This window comes from Plectropomus leopardus, chromosome 5 (genome assembly GCF_026936395.1).
Source record: "Plectropomus leopardus strain MGB_pleo_1.0 chromosome 5, ASM2693639v1, whole genome shotgun sequence".
Classification (NCBI taxonomy): Eukaryota; Metazoa; Chordata; class Actinopteri; order Perciformes; family Serranidae; genus Plectropomus; species Plectropomus leopardus.
The window spans coordinates 20,320,306-20,348,295 of record NC_142180.1 but is presented as its reverse complement, the minus strand read 5'-3'; the positions used below and the strand labels follow the sequence as shown (position 1 = coordinate 20,348,295).

At 39.8% G+C, this 27,990-nt stretch overlaps 1 protein-coding gene across 2 annotated transcripts in view; it reads left to right on the top strand.

The window, feature by feature from the left end:
* negr1 (neuronal growth regulator 1) overlaps positions 1–27,139 on the top strand; it is a 160,449-nt gene extending 133,310 nt beyond the window's left edge. For both annotated transcript variants that reach the window (XM_042483650.2, XM_042483651.2), the window contains one exon: positions 24,227–27,139. In XM_042483650.2, coding sequence (XP_042339584.1) covers positions 24,227–24,327 — 101 coding nt within the window. In that variant the 3' untranslated portion in view covers positions 24,328–27,139. The remainder of the gene's footprint in view (positions 1–24,226) is intronic.
* The last annotated feature ends 851 nt before the right edge of the window (positions 27,140–27,990 follow it).

The window sequence follows — 27,990 nt, the reverse complement described above, 5'->3', positions numbered from 1 at the left end:
ATTTTCTATACAATATGAATTTCACGTATGACATGAATTTGTCATGTACCATGTGTTGAAGCAAACTGTGTAGAGAGTACTGAGAGGGGACCAATGTTAACTGCCTACCCTTCTTTCGAACAGTTAACATTATAGCACAACAATTAATAACCCAAACCTAACTCTGTAACAGGGCAAAACACCATGGATCATAACAATGTGTGACACATTCCACAATCCAAACCCATGTTATGGATAAGGTCTTCATCATGCAGGACTTCTGAGCATGGGAACCTGTTGTTTAAAGCTGTGTACAGTTCAAAATAAATCACTGTTAAGAACGCATGTAAACCTTTTTTTTTTTACACTTCTGAAGCCAGAAGCACAAGCTAGAAGTGCTAAAGTTGAGTTGAGTCAAGTGGCAATTACACTTCAGTCACCAATGTGACGACTGAATACTCGGGTTTGTGAGTCACCCCCTGCTGCTAATGACATTATAAATACACTGCACTGATGAAATATTCAATCGGTTAGAACATCTCCTACTGATTGACTTACGTTGGAGTAGACTGAGTAGACTGGTACTGTAAATCCCAGAGGACTGGACTACAGTATTAAACTGCTTGTGGAGCCTCTACAGTAAACAGCCCTGCTTCTCTTTACCCAGCATGCCTGGTGTCAGACACACTGAGCTACCCACAGATAATCCTTTTTGGCAGTGCATTTTCTACAAGCCTTATCAGTTATATGGTGGTGAGATCAAGAGCTGTGCAACCCCTTCTGCACCCTCCCCTCACAGCCATGCCGCCACCCCCGACTCCTGTCCTGTACAGTTTGTTTTGAGGTGATATGCTGACCTTCATTTTTACACAATCCTAACTCCCCCAATCTTCTCTGGAAGGACCTGATAAGCAGATGGCATGTCATCTATTATACTTGACCCCTAGATCTCTGGACAATGTAAATAGATGATGGGTTTTGTCCTGTGGAACTGGAAGCCAGTCGAAAACCTGTAGTTACAGTACAGGCTGCACTCGGGAAATGAAACTGGCATTTCCTGCTTTGCTCAAATGTGTAATATCTATCTAACACAAAGTAAACAGTAAAACAAAGGCCTCCAGTGACTGCATGTTCAAAACTCCTCATAATGCGCCATATTATACAGGATACATCCAGCACTTAGTAACACCTCTAATTATCCCTTTCATAGCACTCCTGAGCTTTACAGCATGATCCTTTGAAATATCAAAGTGCGCCAGTGTTTCCAGAGTTCCCCCAATTGATCAGCAGTATCCATGGCTTGTGACAACATTTACATTACCATACCAACATTTGTTTTCTGCAAACAAAAGCCATTATTTTGATATTATGAGATCACAAAATATGATTGCCATATGATCTTCTGTTTTCTCTCTGTAATTCATTTTAATGAGTGTGAATGAAGGGAAGTGTTATTTTTGCTGTTTGGCTGATGGGTGCTTGGTTGTTTGTGTGATATTAGTCATTATGGGTGAGGTTCTCTTTTGCTGTGGCTGCCTGGGCTTTTTATTACAGCACCCTAAAACACATTCTGAGTGGTAATACTGATTAGTTTAATGTGGGAGATACTGACAATAAAATTGATTTTGTGTTTTACTGTGCTGGGAAGGGTGCTTTGAAACAAAGTGATGTCTCTTTCTCCTTATTTGTGTTGGTTAATTAATTGTGAAACACTCAAGACATGTTTCAAAAAAAGGAAACTTCTTTTAAAAACCTTCTAAAACACAGGAATTAATATTGATTGTGCAATTGTTGCAATACACCAAACAAAAGATGATACACAGATGGACACTGTGGCATCATGTCCACTTTGGATGATTTATATGTCTCAATTTATGTCGAATGGCAACATTCAGTGTTAATGTAGGAAGGAGTAGTTGGTATGCAGCGTGAACTGTCTGTGTGTCTTAACATGTAGACAAACAAGATTATCTCCTCTCAGAAAAACACTAGAGTCAGGAAATAGCATAAAAGCTCCATGTTTTAACCAATCCAAATATTTGTCCAGTTTTAATGGCTGACATATGCTTATAATCCTCCATGTGACAGATTTGATGCTACTAATCTGATTAGCTAACTAACATCATAAGGAAAGCTAGTAGCACTTAGCAATAATTACACTACTCAGCCACTATCAGATTTAACAAATACTTAAAAAAATAATCTACCACAAAGAAAGAATTGACAATAAAATATAAAATATACTCATAGGCGATGCCATCTCTTGGCAGAAATGACTGGATTACTGTGGGTTGTACTCGTTTACCTCCTGGTTTAAATCATGGAGGTTGTAAAGAGGAAAATTCACATCATATTGTGTCATTTTAACAGGGTACAACACATGCGTAGTAAATTCTGCTCTGCACACACTGAAAGGCTCAACAGATGGTGTGAATAAGTGGGGGATTGACTGATTTCACTAAGGTGTTTACAGTTGGCCTCGGGTTGAAATATATTTAGAAAGATCTTGGTGAGAATAACAATCCTGCAATTATTAAAAAGGTTCTTAATAAAAAACAAATGTGTTCTATATGAAAATGTTCTCATGTATATTGTCTGCCATCCATTTGAGCGTAACCAAAAAGTGTTGTCGACCAACTGATGTTAAAAATAGTGCTCCTAAAGAACTCCTGAGCAGCCAACATGCCTTTATTTCCTGCGCTGTTTGCTGTAACCCTCCAACATTACATCTCCAGGTTCATTGCGCATGTGTCATACCCCTTAGCTCCCATGGGGTCAAAGAGTGTGTCATAGCCTTCAGTGAACAGCCTTGGTTTAGATCGAATGCAGGGATTTTTAGTGCAGTACTATAATCAATCACAAGGGGTAACCAAAGGTAAATAACTAAAAATGAACTCATTAAACCAAATGAACTAAAGGTGTAGAAAGTAAGTATTTAAAAAATTTAAAAAAAACATTATTCTAATAAGGAGAAAGGGTTGGGACGCGTCTCAGAGTATGAGCACAGTCATGTCATATGTACTAACACTGAAGTATTAAGGCCTTTAAGTCCAAAAATAGATGCATCTTATCAAACGCTGTGGCCAGTGCTGCCCACATAGCAATGTGTGCCCATTATGTTGGCATCAGTGCATCCAATATGGAACAAGTGGACAAAGCCAAAAGTTTCTGGAAAAAAACAAACATAGCAACCATGGAGGAGCTTCTAATAGAGAACCCCAGTAATCTGCCCTAAATACTAAATCTGTTAGCATTGCAGCACCTCTGGTTCCCTCATGTCAAAGTCAGTGGGTTTTTTGGTTAGATCTCTTAAATAAGATACTTTCAAGTTTTGTTCTACAACGAAAAAATATGTCAGTTAGTACCCCACTTGTGACCTCTGAAGCTTTTTTGTGTCTTAGATAAAGTGGTGAGACTACACAATCTCAATCATCACACAGAACCGCCACAAGCACGGCTTTACAGCCTTGTAGCGTTGGCAACGCATCCGTAGTGTAGTGTGTTTTAGCCTAACATTAGCTTTTTACTTTTGGCGATTGCATTTAGTCTTCAAAAATCATGAAAGTCGTGTTCATTTGTGAAGATTATCTTTCAGAACAAAACCTGTAAGTATCAAAAACATTTGTTCACCACAGAGCTTATTTTCTGCAACGATCCAAAATCCAATGGGAAAATCCAATAGGCTTGACAAGGGAACCAGGATGACATTAGCTTCTGCGTTGCCAACAGAAGAACGTCATCACTGGGGCATCCTACAATGTACCTTTTAACAAAGGCAGTATTGTAGATGCTGATAGCCTGTGACGTTATTAAATACATTGAGACACCTTGACGGACAATAGTTTTCTCTGTATTACTGATCTGTTCGGTTACACCATTTTTAAACATCTTCTTCATGGCGTATGATTTATCTTCCTCAAGATGCGCTACACTGCACCCACGATCTTGGTACTGCTCCATTTGTCCGTATCCATTAGCTTTCAGAAAATACGGATGAAATGAACGCAGTGTAAGCCCGTCTCTGTCTACACACATATCTTACATTGAGCATAAATGAGCCATTAATGCTCCTGTGAGGACTACTGCTGTTCTAGCAATAAGACAGTATACCCCGACATTTCTCTGGTCCCTACCCTTTGTTTGTGTCTGCCCCCCACAAAGGCTCATTTTCAGGGTTGCTTTTCACCTGTTTGTCAGTCTCAGATATAAATGGTCGTGCTGTGCTCCCCCCCTTATTCTACTTACCCCACATCTCTCTCACTGCCTCTCTGTTTCCAGCTCTATCGTTCCCTTGCTCCCACATGTACCACTCTCCTCTCTGCCTCTGATTATCTCTCCCACTACGCATCTCCTCAGGAGTGTCGGCCATTAAATGCAAACCTGGTCATGCTGTCAGTCCCACGCACACACAGAAGAAACACAGCGGCGCACACAGAAACCATAATAACTGTCTTCAGAAGAACAAGAAAACTATTTTCACTGACTTTTTTCTCTGCTCATCTTCCATGGATATTTCTCAGTGTTTGTGAGGATAATATTGGTGGTGGGTATTAAAACTGAGAACTGTCAAAGCCTTTCCAGTTTTTAAATTGTGCCAAAGAATCTTCTTTCTTTTATGTGTTTATTCCCACCTCTTATTCGGGCTCTTGTTGCAGGCGGTGCTTTTATCCCTGTCGCTGTCACTTATATTCTTTTTCTCTAGCATAACTTTTCAGAGTTTGCAGATCACCAAATCTCACACATCTAGCGCTGTACCCAGAAGATCAAAGCACATTATGCATTGTAGCACACTCAGGTCTCTGACATCCTTCCTCGGTTTTGATGTTGTATTTACAACTGTTTTTCAAAACCTGCCTTCTTAGTCTTGAATTGAAAGTTTGGCAAATAAGAAGAAAAGAGCACAAAAGGGAAGTCACAGTTAAAGGGAAAAGAAAAGTGTTTTTTTGTCAATTCAAATCTTTTTCCAACTTTAATTGGCCCTCTCGCCATGGCAGTCAGGGCGATTAATAAGACGATTCAGTTGGAAAGATGAGTTTTGGTGCTCCCAACAACAGACAGGACTCTGCAGTTGCTGCGTGAGAGCTGGAGCAGAAAATGGATAGTCATTTCCTTTTATGGCCACAAAAGGCTGCTGTAGAGATTCAGTCTTGGTCTATAATTGAGACACCAGGGTATATTCTCTTTCTGGACAGACTCTAATGGTTAGTGCATTAAGGAGGATGATTGAAGAAAGCAACATACTTACAGTAGAGGCTGCGGTAAATCAGAAAAGATGGCTTTTTGGCCAACTTGTAGATTGCAGTGGGTTCACAGTGTGCAGTGCTTTAGGTCTTCTCTCTCTCTCATCTCTGGTGAGAGCACTCTTCAGCAGAGTTAAATGGGTGTAATTTTGAGGCAAAAGAGAGAACACTTTTAGCGGTAATGGAGAGAAGGCTTTGGACATGTTGTCATTGCCCTTGGAAATACAGTAAATGCACTCCTCAAGCCTTGCTCAGTTGTTAGGAGGCTCTTCACTGCATCACTCTCAGATTTTGTATTCAGCTCATGAAGGATGAGGAGCTGAGGCAGTAGCTTTCATTAAGACATCAGCTGGACTGCATATTATTCACAGACCTGCAGGTTCAAGGAGCACAGTCCTGCTGTTTCTAACAAAAGCCTCTCAACAGTGCTCATTGTTGGATTTTATCTCTCTTTTCTCTTTTAACAAGAATTCAAATTTTAGTTATTTGATTGTTTAGTCTCATTTTCATTGTGCATTTTTAATATTTTTTTGTCTTCTCGGCAGACGACACCTGTGTTTGATGTGCAAAGTTGGTTACGTGTGCTGTGCTATCACTAGGTTAGCAGAAAAGGTGCAGATTACTCGTTTATATCAGAATGTATTGCACACAATAGCTGCGTCACTCTGCTATAAAACAATAGAGTCAGTGTTCCTAGTAAATATAATCAGTGTTGTCCCTGAGTGTGCTAAAAGAACACATCATTAAACAAGCTCAAGTTTTTGGTGAACGATGCACAGAACGCATCAGTTTGCAACTTCTAAACTGGAATGAGAATGTTGTTCACTCTCACAACAGTTAACGAAGCTCATTATACGACACCTGAGGATTTATGGCACCCAGCATGCCAGCACATGGCACAACACCACATCAGCAACAAATCTGAAACAACATCAAATTAAAGCATCATCAGCCAGTCTTGGGGAAATATCTGCCGGTGAATGATGATCACACGATTTTAATTGATTTAAGTAAAGGAAGACAAGAACACAAACTAATACGACTACTCATTTGTTTGGACTGTGAACTTGGTTCATAATTAAAATTGTGAACTATTAATGTGTCCCAGTTCATTTTAATCTGTGTGAACTAAAATTTGAGCTAGCCCCCAGGAATTGTGAACATGCACAACACTGAATACAGTTGTCATTCCCAATTTCTACTGATGTTGACACAGTGTGCAATTCAGGTTGAGAATAACCTGTTATTTTTCGGTTCTGGCTAAGAACCTAATTTTCTGGTCCTGAACCAATCTATTTTTGGTTGAAATGCCCTTGACGGTTTAGAATAAGGTGTGAGTACAAGAACAGAACCAGTTCCATGTAATGTAACAATGTAACAACATTTTTCTAACAAACATTTCTATTTTTTTGTCTCAGCTGTTTTGTTACAATTTTGTGTAACATTCAGTGGGATTATATATACATTTAGTCCAAAAATCAGATATTTTTTCTACCAAGATCACATAATGCTAGTCCACATTGCTTTGCAAAACAACAGTTTGATCTGTTTTTCTGATTGTTATTCAGTTTTTATTTGCTGATGAAAACATTTTGTCATTAAAGACAATAAAACTGCCTCCTAATACTGTTATATTACCGTAAAAAACTGAGGATTTCTTTCTGGCAACTTGTATTTCCAACCACCTACTGCGAGCTTCACTTATGACTTGGGGTGTCGGTTCTGGGCAGCTTGTTGTTTCGGATAAGTTTCATATATATTCATATATGACAGCTGGTTGCCAGCAGATTACTGGTCTTTCATGTGATTGTGCCAGGGGGGTTGAGACTTTGTTGCCAACCATCCTGATTATAGTTAAACCACAGGAATTCTGCCCACCCATGACATGTCTTATTCCCATGTATTTGAATCTTGGAGGGACGGGGTACCTATATGTCACCCAATGATAAGTTTTCAGAATTACACAGTAATTAGTTTGCCCATTTTAACAAACCCTGACTGACACTGACAGCGGGAGACGCCTGAGGAGTAAAGATACTGTACCCACTGACTCCAAAAGCAACCTCTGCTAAACCCTTGCCTTCCAAATATGCCCAGAAATAATTATTATGGGATTTGTTTCACTTGTATAAATCAAACATACAGACATGATGATATGGAGATGCACTTAAGCTGCTGTTTTATTGTTTATGTCTGTTGCTGCATCATTTTGCTTCCCTTCTTAATTCTGCAACCAGATTAGTGACACCTCAGAGGTGGAATGTGTTTGTGCAGTTTTCCAGTTGTACTGAAATTTTTCATGATTTATAAGAACATACAGTAAATCCAAAAAAAAAAAGAACCTATTATCTAATCCATATCATTAAGTATTTGCTGCATGAGCTGATGTGAAGGGGATATGATGTTTTTATTAATCTGTTTATACAAAGGGGAATTTCTATTTTATATCTCTGGTTGAATAGGGCCATTGTGTGCAATGTTTTTGCAATATTGGGTGTGAAACATTTTTGCATGAATACAAAAAGGGGGCTGTATTTTTCACATTTAATTCACTAAATTAGCCAAAATTCAACATTCACATCTGGTTATTCCAGAAAATTTAAATAGAAATATTACAATGTGAAATAACACTGTGATAAATAAACATACCTGGGTTACTTAGTGCAATGAAATATTTCTCCATTAAGCCATGCAACTGCAGCAGCTTACTTTAAATCCCCCTATTTAGTATTACGCTGTATACAAAGATTTAGATATGGTTTATAGCAAACTATAATGTGGACGTAAGCAGACATATTCTTGACAACTATAACTCCTCCTGTGTCCAGAAGTGCACGAATGTGTGGAGGCTGGTATTAAAACAGAAAGTGGCACTTTAGAAAAACAAAGTTGTAATGAAAAAAATTATGTGTGCATAGGAGAAGTTGACAAAACCTGTAAATTAAGCACATTGGTCCTTTTAGCTGTATAAGCTTAAGGTTTTTACGATACTGGAATTTCTATATTGAAGAAAAGAGAGCTGACTGGTTTGCTCTGTGGATCTAAATCAAATGTAAGTCACGAAATAGTATCAGGTGCTCATGGAAGACAGGAAACAACAGGATAAACACAGTTTTTGAAACCCTGACGAAGGCCTGTGTTTGGTCGAAACATGCCACTATAATTAAGGCTTTTTAATATAAATCCTCCTCGTTTTTCATGTTAACATACTTTTGGAGTGCCTGGATTTCCTTCTCGCCTTATACTGGAATTTCTATCTTGGATGCAATGCCTCAAACAATACCAAATATTTCATACAGTTTTAAATACCATGGTGAAACACTAACATTGAGGCATACAAGGTAATTTCTTTTATTAAAGGATAAATATAACAAGATTATAATATGACATTGTCGACTTTTCTTTTCTTGCTCAGTATCAGAGAACAGCCAGGTAAACATTAGGCTAACAATAAGACAGAGAGAGTAGAATGTGTAGCTAGTGCCAGGGTATTAGTACTGCTGAAAATGAGTACTGAAAAGATTCAAAGATTCAGAATCAATAATTGATAAATCGATATATTTAACGAAACCACCTTTAAGTGTGTTAAATAAATTGTTGATGTAATATTTGTATACTGCTTATAACCACAAATTATGGGACTTACAGTTAAGTGTTATCCATATATACAACAAAAATATAAATAACGCATATAAATGCATTTCATAAGGCAATGTGTCAAACAGAGTCCAGTCAGCTTGATGATATGCAGCAGGGTTCACTTAAAAAATAAAAATCTAAGAAAAGTACTTGTGGGCAGGTTTGTACGGGGGCTTGAGTTCAATCGCCATGTTCTCCGCTCGCTCCATCGATTGAACTTTAACTCAGGCTTACAGCACTTGCATGAAAAAGCCTGTCAGTCATCAGAGATGTGACTGCACTGGCTACTGATTTGCATTTCATCCAGCTTTGGCTGAAGCAGAATTCAGGCTCCTCTTTATCACAACAGCTCAGACACAAACAGCACAACTCTAACCGCGTTTGGTCTCCACTTGGTATGCAAGATCATACTGGAGGAAATGTGATAGCACAGCTCACTGCTGATATTCTCAAGTAGAGTTTCCTGTCTTTGGCCACGGAGACATTTCTAAATGAATCCTGTTGACTTCCTGCACTTGTTTCACCTTCAAAAATGTGTTATTGATTATGTGGTTCCATAAATGCTGTCCTTATGGCACAGCAAAGACTTTTGTCTAGCGTCTTCTCAAACCACACCCCAGACACATTCCCCACATCCTTTCTTTAATTCTTTCCTTACTTCTTTTGTCAAGTTTGATGTCTTCAGTGTCGCCCCTCTGCCCTCTCAAGATGAACTCTGTGCTCGGTGCAGCAGTGCTGCTGCACAGTGTTGTTTTACTCTGGCAGACAATTATCTCTGAGACGCCCGGACAGAAAGATCTGCTCTTCATGACAATTTCCCCCTAACCTTAAATCAGTCCACACTGCCCATCACCCACTAAACAGCACAAACACACCCACTAAATCACACTGATACACACAGGTACCCTTAAAGCATTTTCTCTCTTTCCATTTCTCTTGTATTTATGCTATTAAAGCAGTGTGGACTAGTGCTAAAGTTCATCTAGCACACACACACCCACACATACTTACACACAACACACACACTGCTTCAATCACTGCCATGAGCCTCAGGAAAAACCTCTCAATCAGCTTAACAACACATGACAGTATCTACAATAAACCACCCATTAAAAGCTGAGCATATGCATCGCCTTTTGCTCTGTGTACCGCTCCTCACGAGTCTTTAGAATCTTTTTATTGACAAACCACACCTTGAAGACCTTGGAGGTTTTTAAACGCGGTTAGAAAAGGTCATGACATTCAGAAATGGCATTCTCTTTGGGGAAATGGCTTGGATGTTTGGCCGTTAAATAAGGTTAGTTCTATCGGCTCGATTTCCGACCTGTTTAGCGTCCTCGGCAGTGCTCAAGAGTGGATGGCTCTCTGCTAATACTGACGGCTCTCAGTGCAAGTCGGAATGGTTTCCCCATGTGTGATACACTCCCCTAGAGGCTAATAAAAACATGCTCACACACACACACACACACACACACACACACACACACACACACACACACACACACACATGATGTAACCACTTACATGAGGAGTATGTTCCCATTTGTTGGTTGTGGTGGTGGTGTTTGTGCATTAGCTGTGGATGGCTGTGGGGGGGTTGTTGTTGACAGTTAATGATACTCTTCCTCATGCACACGCTCATGTACACGCACAAACACTTTTATACATCCTGCACCGCTCATTGCTATCTGAGTTCCCCACTGTCCTCCTCAGTTCTTCTCATGCAACGCAGGAATTGAAATGCAAGTGCTCAAGGGTAAAGCCTCGAAGGCCCCAAACAGAAACCATTAACCCTTTAGTATTCCCCTGGCCTCGCAGCTGATGAGTTATTCAAGGCTTTTGACAAGGATCCACCCTCTTTACATTCACTAATGATGAAGAAAGGTCAATGAACGTGTTGAGAGATGCCTTTAGCGAAATAATCTCGGGACTCAGTGCACCAAGGCTCAATCGGCCTCTGAAGTGATAAATGGCCCTTTTTTAAATCCAAGTCCCCCCCTCCTGCTGAATTACTGTAACGTGTTTGAAACAATCAATGGGCTGAGCTACTCACAAGCCAGAGTCCTGTCACCATTGACACTGTTAATTAGCTCTGAAGAATCCCAGGCGCTTTTGTCTGAGCACATTTAAAAGGAGACGAGCAGATTAGACCATTTTGCTTTACATTTGTTATTCCTAATGCCATCTAGTATGGGGAGATCTTAGTGATGGTGGGTGGCTCCCAGTGGGCCTCCAGCCACAGATCTGCGTCCCGACATGAAACAGCTAAAAAAGACTGGAAAGGGGCCCATGTGCCTTTCACCAGAACAATAAGAGATACCCAACACAGATCAGGATCAGAGACATACTCCCTACTTCAATGATTGTTCATTTGCATTGCTTTTATATGTCTGCCACTTAATTTGATTTTGTGTCTTTTGCTTTGTGTGTTGACATTTGATTGATCGATAAGGGTTTGGAGATGACAACAAGCAACAACTTTGTTCCAAACCAAACCAAACATATTCTTCTGTGGTTCATTAACCATCAAAGCAAATTTATATAGTCAGTCAAATAATGAAATCACAAACATGCCTGCATAAAGTGTTGCAGCATGTAATGGAAATAGTCTTTGGAAATAGTGTTATTGTTGATTTAAAAAAAAAAAAAAGACTGTCAATAGAGTCCATGAAAAACAACAAAACCAGCAATAAACTGATCGCTAAAAAGTATTGTCTGTGTATCTAAAACCTGATATATCTTATTCCATTTTATTGCAGAGCTCCATTGTTGTCCAAAACCTATTAGAAACACATTAATGAGCCAGATTGTTGCACTGTGTAACATATTCCTTTATTACAATGAATGTGGGCGTTGCAGTTTATTTTGAGTCCAGTCCCACAAACATCATGATGGTGCTGTAAATACTCACTACAGCACACTATGTGTGGTTTTGTTTTTCAGTAAAGTTTGCTGAAAACTACACTGAGGAGATTGTTTTACCTTTATTTCAAAAACAGAACTATGTGTTTGTGAGCAGTGTTGGAGGGGTTACTCGTAAATGTATTCTACTACCGATTACTGAACTCATGCCCTGAAATGCCTTGTAATGCATTCCATTAGGGAAAACCTAAACCTATCAGCTGTGCACTTCATCGGACAAGTAACCATTAGAAGAGTACTTTCTGTCTTTCTGTGTCTGTTCTTTTTAAACAAAAAACACACAATTTATATTGCGATATATACTGGACATGACAGACAATATAGCCAACAGCACGAAGGTTGAAGGTACCAGAAACTTTTAGCTCTCTCCCAGGGAGCTGCCATCTTTTTCTCTTTTCTTTTTTTGTGACTTAAAGTTTATTCGAGTTCAGATTTTCCACAACACAAAACCACCTCATAGATAACAGCAGACAGAAGAAGGAAAAATAATAAAATAAAATAGAATAAATAAGGATTGACTTACACCGAAAGATTAACATGACATGAAAAAAATAGAATTGTAAACTGCACCACTGCCAGGTGACCACACATAGTCCCCAGCGCACGAACGCTTAACTAGTGTCCATGTAAATGTTTCCCTCTGAGGAGCCATCACCACATCCCCCCCTTCTGTATTCAAGACAGTCCTGACAAGAGCTGTACACATTACAGGTATACTGTCTCTGCAGTATTACAAATAGCCATACCATTCTGTAACATATAAATATAAGCAAGACTGTGTATTTTATCCAGTCAGCTGCCTCCTTCTTACTGTTTCTGTAGTTAAATGAGCTGATGTTGTTTAGGTTACTTTTCATTTCAACTTCATTCATCAGCTGTTCTGTGTTCAGTGTCGAGTTGGTTAGGATATTCCAATAGAAAATTGTCCAATCAAGCTAACTTGCATTGTATTTGGTTAGGACACAATGTTAGAGCAAATAAAACAAACACAAATAAAGTAATCCTTTAAAGTCATCTTTTTTAAAAGATGGCAACTGTATTCAGAATACCACCAATTTAAACTGTAACAGAATGCATTCACTCATGTTTTGTATTTTAAATACATAACTTAGTTACTTGTATTACATTACTCCCAAACCTTTGTGAGCCATGCATGTAGACTTACATATTCAGTAGGAACCTAGGATTGGGGCTACATGCCACAGACAGGCATGGAAATGATTAGGAGACTAGCAAACGCATCGTTAGTTTTCGGGTTTTTTTAAAAGGTATTTATTGACAGTGATAATATTTTACTATCGCTGACTATCGCCAGCTTTATCTTATAGAGATTTACACCTAAGGACTTCTGCAGATGCTGTAAGTTTCCACATGAAATAATTTTGTTTTCAAGATGAAAAATTATTCAATTAGGGTGTACATGTAGCTACATCGGACTACAGCAAGACAGCTGCCATGAATCATACAAAGAGAGTGTGTTGAAATTAATGGTTATTTGTTACCTTACACAATCTGTGGTCGAACTCTTGCTATAAGTTTAGCAAGTCTGCAGTTAAATCTAAGAAAGTGTTTCCTCCAGAGGGCGTGTGATTATGTTGTTGTTTTAACATCATATTTCTTTTGTCTTGTCTTTTTTTTGTACGCTGTATGTGTTGTTTGGATACAACAGCACCGTTATTTGAAAATAGTGTTTTAACAATTGTCTTGATGAGAAAGTGCAGACTCAATTAATCCTGTGTCAGTCTTTTCATCACACATAATAGAGAACAAACTGACAGAGGAGCTCAGTGATTGGGTTCTGTGCTTTACTTATCAATAAAACAGCATTTTAAAAATTGCTGGTGGAACTCACATGGCATCAGCCTCTTTTATGTGGCTACACTGTGACCCTTTACATTTTGCCATAATAGCCTTTAATGGTATGAATGCAATATAATTGAAGTGACATTTCCTGTACTCACATTCACTGTCACGAGAGCAATGAGTCAACCTGATGATGAATACTATATGCAAATGTGAATCCATCTGCTCTGTTTTGTAAGCACAAAGTGAGACGTGTGTTTTTTACCAGACGTATTGATATTTGCTGCCCCTCGTACCCAGCTGAGTTGAACCAGGGGTCAATCCACCGGTCCAATTTGTCGCAGACTTATTCCCCTCAGTGATTTCAGTCAATAATGTTTGACCTCGTGAAAAACAGGAACACAAAGGCGGAGAGAGTGGTTCTTGCAGACTTAGGAGCTGCAGTCACCAGTCCCACACAAAAGGGAACAAGCATGTGTCACCACCATCGGTTCTGGTATTTATGCAACCATGAAAGTTGCATATCGATAGTGTCAGTGTGGCAGCGAGGATAAGCCTTCAGAGGAAAGGCTAAAGTGGATTTGGAGAAGGGGGAGGAGGGTTGTATGTGCAGGAACAGATAAGGGTTAAGGGCTTTTTTTAAGGATCTGACACATTTCAGCGTGAGGTGATATAGTCTGCATCCAGGCATTCATTGTCATTGTGCAGAGTACTCACTACTCAGCTCTTCCAAACAGTGGTCTAAAGCCTGGAACACACTCAGATTGGATATACGTCACACTTAACTTTCAAATACACCCATTGTTTTCATTTGGCAGCATTTTGAGGCATTTCAATCCACCTTGACTCTTAATCTGTTTTGATTTTCTGAAGCATTTAAAATGCAGCCAGACCTGTGCTGAAGCACAGAGGAGGAAATAAGTTATCTTCTGAGGTACTTGTACTTTACTTGAATATAATCACTGTAACACTAGTTTTAGTTACTATTTGTAGTTATCAGTAATGCATCACTGCCAAACTCTGACCTCAACAACTAAAAACATAAAAATGTAGTTTACATGTAAATCCATCACTGATGCTAATCCAATTATATACACTGTAGAGTAATATGACACTCATAGTTGGTCTGATGACAAGTGACTTTACTTTTGATACTTTAAGCAAATCTTTTTCCAGAAATACTTACAGAAAACTTTATTTCTTCATTGTCTGTGTTGTTTGTTGGTGTGTTTAAAGAAAGCTCACACATCGTAATGTAAATCAAAAAGATCAATCTTTCGTGTTTCATTCTTCCCGCCTGCAGTGATCCCACAGAAATGTCAGAACATCAGTGTGACACACATCAAACTCACTCTTACTTTCTGCTGTAACGACATTCTCCAGATTAACTGCTTCTGACACTTTAGTTTTTAGTCGTCTTAGTGCAGCCTATCTCTACCACAGCGCATGAGGCTTTTAAGAAATAATTAACATGGCTGCAATTAGTTTTCGACTTTCAGTATAAAAAGGGATTCATTCTCATTTCAGAATGCACTCTCCCAAAGCTGCACGTGTCAAGAGGGTCATTCAAGAAGCATCATTTCGAGTTGTGTATTGTGTTCTTTTTATTGTCCGTGAAGTAGCAGCATGCATTGTAACAGGAAATGCTGGAAGGTTGTTAATGTTTATATGCAGTTCTGAGACCTTGAAAATATTAACCACTTAAAAGATAGACAGCATGTGAATTAGAACGGATGGTATTCAAACATACAGACCAGACTGAATTTGGTTGTGTGTGTGCGCGCGCGTGTGTGTGCGTGCATGCATGTGTGTGTATGTTAGAAAGAGAGAGAGAAAGAGAGAGGCAGCGCCTGTACTGTCTGAAACTGCTGTATAAAATACCCCTCTGAATCAATGGTGCTCACTTCAGGACTCTATAGCTTTTATCTGAACCTCCCGCAGGCAGTTAGCAACAAGGTGGGGAGTAGAGACTGGAGTGCATTCACTGCCTCAGGTTCTGTCTTGGCGTAATAAAGGAATATTTCATGTGTGACACTCACACAGCCTATGGGCGTACACTTTCTAAAGCAGACTTTGAGCTAGCAATAATTAACGTAAACATATGGCGTGTGCCTTTACTGAGTTGTGCCTCTCCTTCACGCAGCCTCAAGTGTTATGCAGCGCCTCGGCTAGAAATAATCCACTGCACATGCTAATCACTTGGCAATTGATTTGGCCCTTTTTGGTCCAACAATTTCTGTAAACCACTGAATTGATCTGAGAGAAATCAATTAACAGCTCAGGGTAGGTAAATATGAACAAGAAATATGGATTGCTCTGTATACAGTATGACCATCTGAGCAAATTCTGGCTGCAGCTTGTGTGCTTGAGCAGAGATGCTCAGTGCAAGCAGATTCCAGTCAGGTTCGACTAGCCCCAGGTGAACTGTGATAACCAGGCAGTCTGCAGTGATAAAGATATCTTATATCCATCAAGAAGAAAATGCACTTAACCCTCAACATTCAGGCCTGCTGTGTTATCAGCACCATAATGGAAATTGATAAAAGAGAGCTGTCTTATCATAATCCTACATACATAACAGCGGGGAATTGCTATTTTAAGAGGCTACAGGCGAAGGAGCCAGGCGGAACGGAGAAGGAAGGAAGAGAGGGTTGCCTCCTGGTAGGAGATCAGATTTTATCGTGCTGTATTGATGGAGCAGCTCATGGAGATGCAGGTAGCGTTGCTTTGTCGTAAGACATTTCTCATAACTGGCCAGACTGTCGCTGTCATCGCAGGGTGCACAGTAGCTAAGCAACAGCTGACTCAGCGAAATCCTTGGGCCTGCAGCAGGACTCGCACAGAAATAAAACCCTGATAAGCATTAAAAAGTGAGGGAGAGACGGGGGCATTGGGAGTTATTAGAGTTAGTGGGAGTGAGAGAGACCCAAATATGAGAGGAAGATTATTACCGAGACAGTAAGAGGAAGAGAGAGTGGGGAGAGAGGAAAAATGGGGCTGCATGATCTTGCTACATGCTGACTCCATTTGTTTGCGTCCCTGTGCATTTTATTAAGCCTCTAACATTAAACAGATTTAGCGCGAGCAGCCAAAGTCATGGAGTAATTATGCTTTCGGAAATGCTGTGATTAAAAACGCTTGCTTAAAGTATCAATTCAACACCGTACTGCTTTTTTTGTTGTTTTTTGTTTATTCCCAAAACGTGCTGATGTGGATTTACCCTCTAACTTCAGAAAAGAAAAAAGGAAAAAAAAACAAACCTACAAGGGAAAATTCATAAAACATTTGAAAAATGGAGATTTATCCATCAGGCGTGCATATAAAGTACATCATTTGCAAGTTCATTGATTTCCTGCATAAAGCATGTCCTTGAATTGATAGGTGCAATAAACATACGTGTAGGTCACTCTAAATTTTGGATGCCAGACTCATAACTTCAATATTCAATTCGAATAAAAGGGAAATGCAGACGCTTTGTGTTCAAGAGGGAGGAGGAAAAGAGAGACTGTAAAAGTGAGAAGTCGATCAATAATGAAAAGGAGCAGTATCTGTGGGGAGCGCGGCGTAAATGTCTTCTCTGTCGGGATTCCTTCCTCCAGCTCATGCTGTGCTGAGGGCCCTCTTATGTGCCCAGATACCCCACAGAGGCGTTGATTAAGTCAAGCTGAAGGCCAAAGCCTGACTGCAATCGAGAGCCCCCAGCTCACTCAGTAAGCTATCAGGTGACCCGTCTCCCTCACTCATTCACTCTCCAGTTAGATACCGATGCTGAGAGGAGCTATTAGAGGCCGGACTCCAGCCCCAAAAAGCATTCTGCTGGGTGTTGATAACCAGCAGGTACCAGGATGTGGAGGAAAGAAGGGAGGGCTGGGGTGATATGGCAGTACTGGGAGGCGGAGGAGGGTAAATGATCTCTGAAGGCCATCTTATTAATGGAGGCTTTTCATTACTAGCACTAATGGAAATGATTGGTGGGGCTAATGAGCTCGAAGGTCCGTGCGAACGAGGGCTCCCAGGAGCAGCAGTGTGTGATGATCATAGCGGGAGACGAAGGTGATGAGTTTTGAACATCGTATCTAGTCATGATGAACATTTTGCTTGTACAAGAACAGGAGGAATAGAGGGAGAAATGGATGAATGAGCTGATGGGTCGGCAAGTCAATTGTGCAGCAACTCAATATGGCAAGCTGCTACAGGCAAGAGTGTACAAGATGAGTGGCAGAGGGGACGAGCGTACTTCACTGTCAGTGGATTGAAGGGAGGTAAAGCATGGAGAATGTCTTGATCGCCTTCTATAAAGTGCTTGCTCACTCTCGGTGTGTGAGCATTTAAAAAGACGATGGAGCGAAGCGCAGTCTTTGAAGGCACAGCATCCCCTCATCAAATGTCATGAGCATTGCATGATATTACATTTATACTCTAAACCGAACACCCGCGCGGTTCCACTGGAAAGAAAACCCCACTTTTAGTTTGTGCTGTGTTAAAGACACCCTTGGTGGTTGCTGTGAACCTTGCATGTAGAGGGATTTAGCCGATTTACAGCATGGTGTGTACAGGATCAGTTCTGGCTCAGGAGTGTCTCATGCGGGCTCTCCCAGGGGAGCTGCGGGGGGAAAACCAGAGGCCACTGACTGATGGTCAAGGACACTGAACCCCTCCCCCACCCCACCCCTGCTCAGAAGGGCCGGTATCTGAAAACGTGTCCTCGGGGGATTGGGATGCTGCCTGGCTGGCTGCCGTCTGTGCACCACTCATGACAGCCTGCTCGGAGGATACGACCAACTCAAGGCATGAATCATCCACTAAACGAGAAATGAATGAATTAAAGATCTAAACCAACACAAAAACATTTATGATTCTGCTCTTGCAGTTTGTGGAACATGTATGTAACTTGACACAAGATTGAGGATTTCTCAATGGAGCTCAAACTTTACAGTATATGTGATGGTTGAGGGGCTGACGAGGATGGGAAAGGAGCTCATGCTAACACTTAATGAATGATGATGTTCCAGTGAATTACAGTGCAGCGCATAACACTCGAGATGGTACTCAAAACAAACCCCGCATTGAGTGTCACTGTTGCATATTTCAGGATGATTCATTATCTGTGTCAACAGTGACTGAGGTTCAGGGCCTTAGCATTTGTTGTGCATATGATATGTGGGTGACAAAACTGCTGTCGATGGAGATTTGGGTGGGAAGGGGGAGGGTAGAAGAGAGAGAGAAAGAGAGAGAGAGAGTGGCTCGTTCTCCCAGCACACTATTTAAAGCTGATGGCTTCAATCCAGAATCAGAGGAGAGAAGCAGGGATTGTTATTTTCATATGACTCTGGCTAGGGCAGGGGAGGCTTTAGTTTTTCATTTCAATTCGGTTGCAAAACAGTAATTGAAGCGTATCGCTTTCATCTCCACTTATCTCTTCCACTCCTCTCCCTTTGGAGCGCTGCTTGTCTTCCCGGCATTTGCGCATCTTGACACTGTTGGTTTCTCTATGATATATTGTCTGGGATTCTGGTACTTCATTGTAGCTCGCTGCTGATGTACATGGCAATTAAATTCAAACCCCAAAGAGGTAGAGCACAGTCAGATCCCCCCTCCTCTTCCTCTTTCTCTTCCTCTCTCTGCTGTCCGCTGCTGCTGCAGCCTCGCTCTCGCACCCCTTTCAATCACTGTCTTTTCCCAGCTCTCTCTCCCTTTGATTCCCCCTTCTCCCCCGTATCTGTCTTTCTTTTGCACTTGCTCTCTGTCTGTCTCTGTCTTTTTCCCCCCTCTATTCCCTTCATGTTAATAAGCAGAGTAATGGTGTTGCAGGCAGTTTCTGGTTGGGGAGTTAATTAAAATGGCAAGTTACATCCCACACAGTCAAAACAATGGAGGCCCCCGCTTTTTCGCAGTGACACAGGGAGATATTAAACAAGCCCAAAATCAAACACTGTGAGGAGGCAGCAACCAAGTAACACTGACTATCCCCCAACCTCACTTAACACCTCTGCTCCTGAAGCACTGAGGGCTTTATTGTTACGCTCTCCAGCCCAGTCGACATTAGTCATGACAGAGATCCAGTAATTACCTTCTGAGCTCCCTGAACTGCTGCATGAAAAGCAGTTGTGTACAAGATATTAATGTGATTACTGCAGCATTTACCGATCCAGAAACTACACTGACACTGATCAGATGAGAAACTCAGGAGGGGAAAAAGTGACATCTGCCTATTCCCCACCCACCACCACAAACACACACACACACACACACACACACACACACACACACACAATCCAAATGATTTTGCTAGCGTGGCTAGCACAATGCAGCGCACTCAGGCTCCGGCAACAGTGGGCCGGCTGAGCAGGACAGGAGCTGTTGCTATGGTTACCATTTCTCGGCTCGCTCTCACAGCCCAGGAAAACTGTGTCATTATCCTGTACTTTGGATAGGAGAAGAGAGAGAGGGGGTGGGGGGGAGACAAAGAGAGAGAATGAGGTAGACAAGGGGACAAAGATAGAAAGGCAGAGACAAGGAGAAAGAAGGGGGGGGGCTGCAGTTCACACAGGCCAGTCGTGCATCTAACACACACATCATCAAAATTTGCACCCATTTGTGCTCCTCTGTGCACCACTTTTCTCTTTTTCCCCCTTCCTCATCTGTCAGCCGAGCTATAGTTTTCACTCTAATAGGTAAACAACTTCAGTGCCGACAAATAATGCTTGAAAATATCAGGTAAAAGCAGCGCTGTGTCAGGTGATAATGGGGTACGTGTCTTTTTTTTTTCCTCCTCCCTGGCATCTCCTGTGAAAATTGTCTCCCACTAGCTATTATGTTGGTAAAAAAAGATCAATCTCAGCATCATTATATTTATTTTAACACACCAACAGCCATATGCCACTCTAATGACAACCAGCAAGAGTTCTTATTGAATAAATACCCGGGCCACAATAATAACTGCACAGTGGGATAACAGTTCTGTGAGTTGCTTCTTACCTCAAAAAATGCACTAAGAAAAGAACTTTACACCGTATGTCCGTGATTGGATCTGTGTGTGTACAGTACGCGGTGATTCTGCCGTCCGCTTTGCTCGGTGTGTTTGTGCAACGTGAGGTCCACATCAGAGGAGTTACATTGTGAACTAATTACATGGCTGTGTAAATAGAGGCACCCTGCTGATATGGGCTGTGCACCACATGATTTCCCCTGGTAGAGCATAGCCTGTTTGCACTGCCTTGCTGTGTGTGTGTGTGTGTGTATTTGTGCATGTGTGTGAGTGTGTGTGCAGGCATGCATGTGACCCGTACATGCAGGTATGTGTGTGTGCGCGCTGAGGGAGAGCATGTTTTGTAACCTGTGAGGTGTGCTTTATTGAGCTGCAAACTAAAAGTGTGTGTCTGTGTTGAGGAGGCAGAGTAGCCCCTCCAAATGAAAGGCTGCCCTCTCCCTCTCTGTCCGCCTGACGCAGCTCTCCAGAGAGACCTGTTCATATTACTGTGGCTGTCTGCTGGTCAGAGAAACACAAACAGCACAAAACAAAGCCGCCTTCAATAGGAATGTGAAGAAAAGACCTCGTGTAGCCCTCATTTATTCTCCTCTCTCGACTGATGGCTTTTTTTTTTTTTTGCACCAGCAATATGAAAGAGTGAAAATGTTCTGACACCAAACTCCAAAAAGATGAGATGGAAGAAAAGTGTTGTAGATTATTTTGTAATGTAACAAAGTACATTTAATCAAGCACTGAACTTACGTACAACTTTGAGATGCTTTATACTTTTACATCACTGCATTTCAGAGGGAAATAGTGTACTGTCTTCAGATTAACCTTTTGAAACCTGGATTGACATCAGTTTTGTTTTGCTGCGTTCAGACGCCTTTCACAAACCATTTGAATATTTGATCAATGTGACAAGAAGTGTCTGTATTTGAAAATTATCCCAAAAAACTGTGAAAAATGTAGAGAAAACTATATTTAGAATTATAATGATTTTATATTTACAATTTTGTCACAGAAAAAAAATGTATCTATCTATCTATCTATCTATCTATCTATCTATCTATATGTGTGTGTGTGTGTGTGTGTGTGTGTGTGTGTGTCTGTGTGTGTGTATTTTCAGGTATTTTTTTTTGTAACTTTTTTACACATTTTTGGGCCAAGTTACTTGTTACCTTATAGATATGAAATAAATGCAACCAATTTTCTCAGGTTGCATAGGGTCAAAGGCCCTGCACACTCACACAGGTGTTTTCAATTGCTGATTAGTCCCAGAGGGTGTTTAAACGGGGAGGCTGTAGCTCAGTAGATAGAGCAGGTTGTCCACAAAGTGTCCAGGCTGCATGTCAAGTGTTCCTTGGCAAGACACTGAATCACAATTTGCTCGACTTATGTGAATGTTTAGGTGATACCTTGTATGGTAGCTTTGGCACACCAGTGTGTGAACATGTGTGTTAGTGTCTATCTCCCACTCCAACATAACAATATAGCACCTGCATAAACACAAGGAACGCAGGCCTGTGGAGGCAGTCAATTAGAACTCATGAACTTGTGTTCATGACGTTAAATTAATATATCACCATGCTTACAAAATTACTATATATCAATACATATGTATGTATTTCAATTAGTAACCTGTGTATTGTCACATCTTCAGATTCTTGCCATTACACAACCCCAATAACCCCAATAACCCCTCTGGTTAGGTTAATCAAACATCTTTATAAGTGGACTACAAGTGTGTAGAGACCTTAATATTTTAGATTTTAAAAAGTAGATGATAAGCTTATAATTCGTAAAAGATTAAACTAGTGGTTCCCAATCTTTTTTGGCTTTTGACTCAAAAAAACACTTCTCACAAGTTTTCATTGATGAAGTGTTCAGTGTCCAAAGAGGTAAACTATCCTTTTTTCCCCAAAAAAATGAGCAAAGATTAGAGAATATTCTTTGAAAGGAACACAGATTTGTCAGATTTCAAGGTTTAAAAGGGGACTCAAATGCAGTACACCAGGCAGGCCCCTTTTAAACAACAAAAGGCGAGCTTTAATGATATAAAGCTGACTACAAAAAAAGACAAAAAATGAGAAGGCAACAAACTGAGGAGCAGGCTGAAGTCAAAAAAAGTTTAGAAACCAGAAGACAGACAAAAGTCAATTGGGAGCACATAGATAAAATACACAAGGACAGAGAGGGGGGTAACGAGGGACAGGTGACAGCAGGGTTGGTGAGGAACAGGTGAAACAAATTAGGGCAGAGCAGACAATAAGGTGGGAAAACACACAAAGACAGGACATAAGACCAGACTCAGGACATGAGGACTGAACTTGCAAAATAAAAGGAAACAAACCAAACATGAGTGAATAACATGAAACAAGAAAAAACACAATCAGAAAACCCCAAAAAGTGAAGTCCTGGAGATAAGACCGCACACAAAAACCCATGATCATGACAAAATTTGCATTGCAGAGTTCTATTTTGTTCATCTTTCCTAATCCAGCACTCCCTATTGTGCTTATATAATTTTATTCAATATGTTATCCATAATTATTGATTCTCACTCATATGATTTTTTTATTTTTCACTTTAGTCAACATATGTTGTATTTAAATTTGCTTAATGTGACTTGACTTCATTAATCATTTCATGAACAGTCCCATTTATCTATGACCGTCCAGAGAGGCCTGACCCCCGAGGATGGGAACCACTGGACTGAACTGCCTGTATGAAGTAGTTAAAAGTAGTTCTACCTAAACAGTAGCAAGCTGCTTATTCCTTCATACATTAGTATTAACAATCTAAAAATGCAATGTATGATAGCATATCGGCCACAGGGGCCTATTTTTCTGCTGAATGAGTACTTTTAACCCTTTGAAACTGGGGAAGATTAGCTTGATTCTTTTTCAAAAACATGCAAAGAAGGCTATGAGCAACTTAAAAGGGATTGACCCGGAAATGAACAAGAAGTTAGTAAAAAAAAAAAAAAAGTTGAAAAAAAAATGAAAATGACCAAAAAAGGAAACGACCTTAGTACAACTGCTTCAAAAATGAAATAATTCTATAAAAATGATTTTTGTGTAATTATGTAATTATGATCATTTTGAATATAATTCTCTGAAATTTTTCCCCTAGCTTTAAAAAAAATTAAAAATCTGAATTTACTGATTTCTTGCAATTTGCAAGACGTTTCTTGCCAAGCTGCTATTGTCTTTTTTACGATGCTCTTGTAAGAAAACAAAGCAATTTGTTCAGGATTAAAAGGTTTAAATACTTGTGAAGAGCGCGAGAATGCACCACAAGAAAAGTCAATCCAAGCTTCATAGGGTTAATCTGATACATAAAGTGCTTTCTACTGATAATATTTCTACTTTTATGTAGGATTTTAAATGCATCACTTTTATGTGGTGCAGTTTATTTACATTGTGGTGTTAGTAGTTTTATTTTAGCAGGATCTGAGAATGTCTGCTTATAATTTGCAGTAAAGCAGCGGTCTTATGGAATATAAGTTTCTCTTAGAGGCGGACAAACCAACTCATAACAGCCAAAGTGGTGAAGTAATTGCAGTTTTTACAGTCTCATTTGGAAGCACTATACCAAGCTGACTGCGGGCTTTCAAATGGTAAAAGTGCAATGACAACTAATCAGAGCTTCTCTTGTTTCCTGCCCACAGCGCCCAACACTGCACCCTATGGGAGCACAGGAAGCGCGCACGTCCCGCTGGCCTGCCGATACCTGGTCCTGGCTCTCTCCTCCTTCATCAGCGTGTACTAGCAGAGGCCAGCCCAGACACAATGACTGTCGAGAGCATTTATGAATCCCTTTTGACATTGCTGATGGCTGGAATCCAATCTGGTACAGTTTGTTGAAAAGCCGTGATGGGGAAAAATAATCAGCGTTACTTTGTGTGGGGAATTTTATTTTTTCTTTGCTTTTTGGTGAAATTTTTGTCATGTAAATACTATGATGTTTTTTTTTTTATATTATTCTAATTATTATTCCTTTCCTCTTTTCTGATTGATTGACCACCTTGTGAATCAGTGCTCACCCCCCTCCCCCAGCCCCACCCCACCTCCAATCATATCAAAAGTCCCCAAACTTTCCCAAATGAGTTACTTTCATGCCTCTTTCTCTGGAAGGCGATGGCGCAAAATTGACATTATCATCCGTTTTTGTACATGGCTAAAAAGAAGCAATTGTGCCAAGTCTCTCAGTACACAGAATTACCATACCAATGTTGTATTGAATGTATTATGGGTTGTTGAACAAAGGAAAGACATTTAGATTCCTAACAATACAAATTCTGATTATGGAGTGTGCTTAAAAAAATACAAAAAAAAAAAGGAAAAAAAATCAAAAGAAGAAAAAAGGCAGGGCTTTGTCAGGACCTGTATTGTCATGATTACTCAATAGATGGATGAACAGTGTTGAAGGTGTGCTTTGTTGTATTCTGAAATGGGTCCTTCAGTTACTATGCCTGCCTAACAGATTTGATCAGGCAGCCGTCAAAGTAGCAAAGTATACTGTATTGTATCTTTATATTTTAATATAGTGTAGGCTTTTGTTTTAAAGTGGGACCAGCTTTTCTCATTCGACCAAGAACATTAACACAGCTCATGACTTTGTACAGTTTGAAGGGAGGAACATTGCTGCCCTATGTTTACATTTCTCTTGAGAATATAAATACTACAGTATATACTCCGTTCTTTTTCTTTCAGAGAGTCCACATATATCTGTGAATGTCACAACAAACTGTTGCGAAGAATCAGCAAGTTCAAGTGTTGTAAGATGCAGTTCTCTGAAACATGCCACCTCCAGTGGGCGTCTGAATTTGTTGTTCACCTACTGATCATCGACTGGCTGAAAACCCACAGCTACACGCTGTAGGTTGCTTGAATTTTTTGGCTTCCATTTTTGGCATGATATTTAGATAATGGACTCTGGGAAAACAGCGTTCTGCAGCACAATATTTGACTCTGCTGTTTTTCTTCACAGATAATTCACTGCTTAAATATATCACAGTCTCTTTTTACAGTAAATATATCTACTTCATTGCAGCAGTTAACTAAAAAAGGACACCAGAGAACCAAAGGTAATATAAATTACGATTTTTGGCAAATACATTAACATATGATATGAAAAAAGTACAATAATAAAGCCTGCTTTGCCTCCGATCTAATTCCCTCTCATCCTAATTATGAGCAAAAAGCTTATGAACATTGGTATAAACATGGCCTAAGGTGCTAACAGCTCTTCCAAGATGTGAGTCCATTTTATTCAGCCGATCAGTGTCCACAGGGCCAGTGAATGTCCAGCACAGAATAAATTAAACCATGAGGTCGTTCAATAGGAGATAATGTGGCTTTTTGTTCACTGAAATCAACCATATCAAGGCTCGAAAACAATGTTTTGTCAGGGTTTACTTTCTGACAAGACTGTCATGGCATATTCATCCTTGAGTATCTTCAATTCATGGTATAAACAGAGATACTGTACTGTAATGCCTTAATAGTACCATAGACATCAAATTAACCTCCTTTTGAAGGACACTTCCAGAAGCTCTCAATAAGATCCAACTCATTTGTTTGACATGTTACTGTTTATTGAATGTTCATAAAACAGTAGCCGACTCTTTCCAATTAGGCGTCATATTCAGTCAAAACTAAATTTCTCAATGTATGGCTCCTGCAGGTATTTTTAAAGAAGCCAGTTGCATCTGATAAAAAAATGCAGTATTTGTCATACAGGTTGTTTGCAGGTCTTGTTTGGATTTGGATTGTGTTATATTCTCCCCCGCGATCGAGGGACTAACAGTTCACGCAGTATTTTCACCTGAACTTGTAACTGCAAAACCTATAGAGAAATAGCCATCGCAGTTAAAAGACTTAAAGCACAAACACTGTTATTAGTTTTACGTTTTGTGGTGATTTGTTTTCAAGGTCTGCTAAACATTTTTTTTCTTTTATTGTTTGTACTGAAATTGTTATCAGCTTGTTTTACAAATTATGAAAATACTGCACCATATGATCTTGTTTAAATGTTAAGGTATAATGAAAGTGGGTCAGAAGTATATTTATTCTCTTCCTTTATGAAAACAATGTATAAAAAAAATACATTTAAAACATGTAAAACTGGATATGTGACATTTATTTGAATGAGGCACAGTATGGCATAGTTTATAATGTTGTCGGGTTCATTTAGATGCCATAACTGTTGTTGATTTTTTGTCAGACGAGTACATTAAAAAGAACAATGTTTGCAATCAAATTACCTACTTTTTGAAACAGAGAGGGTGTGAACCAATATAACAGTATTATAGAACAGAATCAATGTGTGTATATTTGGAGAAAAATAGGATACCTTTTGATCTTTAGAGCCAGTGTGTAGTCATAGTTTTCACACACTTGCGTGTTTGACGATGTGCAGAGAGTATGGTTGTGCTGCATGTCAAAGTTAACCTGTGTTTTTGAGGTGGCCATTTTACAAATATTCATACTTTTTATGAATGGAACCAGTTTTTTTTTTTTTGTTTTGCTTTTGTTTTTGGTTTTTCCGAAACGTTTGGTTCTTAAACCTGGTCTAAAAATACATACCTCCTACAGACCAGCCAGCTATGTTTGTTTGTGATTTATTTGAATCAACTTTTGCTGATAAACTAAAACAACTGCTATTCAGAGTCATAATGATTATTGTGGCACATTGGTGACAGTCTGGAGTTGTGTTGGTTGCTTGTCTAAGCAGCCAAGACCATGCTAGTATTCATACTTATGAAATGTACTGGATGTTGATTATTTTCAATAATGGTATTAACAAGTCCCTTTTATCGAATCACTATTATTTGCAATAAAAGTCTTCATGTTACAATATAAACCCACATCTGAGTTCATGAGCACTCAAAGGGGTTGTCATGATAACTGAGACAGGGTTTGAGCCAGAGCGCGCTGTTATGACAAAGTCCTCCTTAAAACATAAAATGTCTTGTCACTACATTCTCCCTGCATCCAAATCCCCCCCTTGAAATCAAGGCAAAAATCAATGCTGTAAGCAGGCTTCTCAGTTTTAGATTTTATAAGCTGTGTCATAATTTACATGCGTTTTCCGGGGACTGCCAATTGTTACAATGGCCTAGAAATTTGAAGCCCTCTTAGTCCAAAAAATGTTCCATTGGACTGAGAGCCTGTTTCTCAGACAGCCTATTATCCTAAAAACAAATAGCCATTGTTTCAAAATGTTGTTTCTTCCGAAGAAATACACACCAATAGCCAATACCAATAGCCAGATTTTTTTTTTTTTTTTTTTTTGATGTTTTTGGTTTTATCTCTTTTTTTTTTCTTTTTTTTTTGTATTTTACATTTCTGTAAACCATGGATATGTTACATTTGTCAAAGATGCTGTGTTGATTTGAGTTTAGGTATAGGCAAAAAAAACCCAACAACT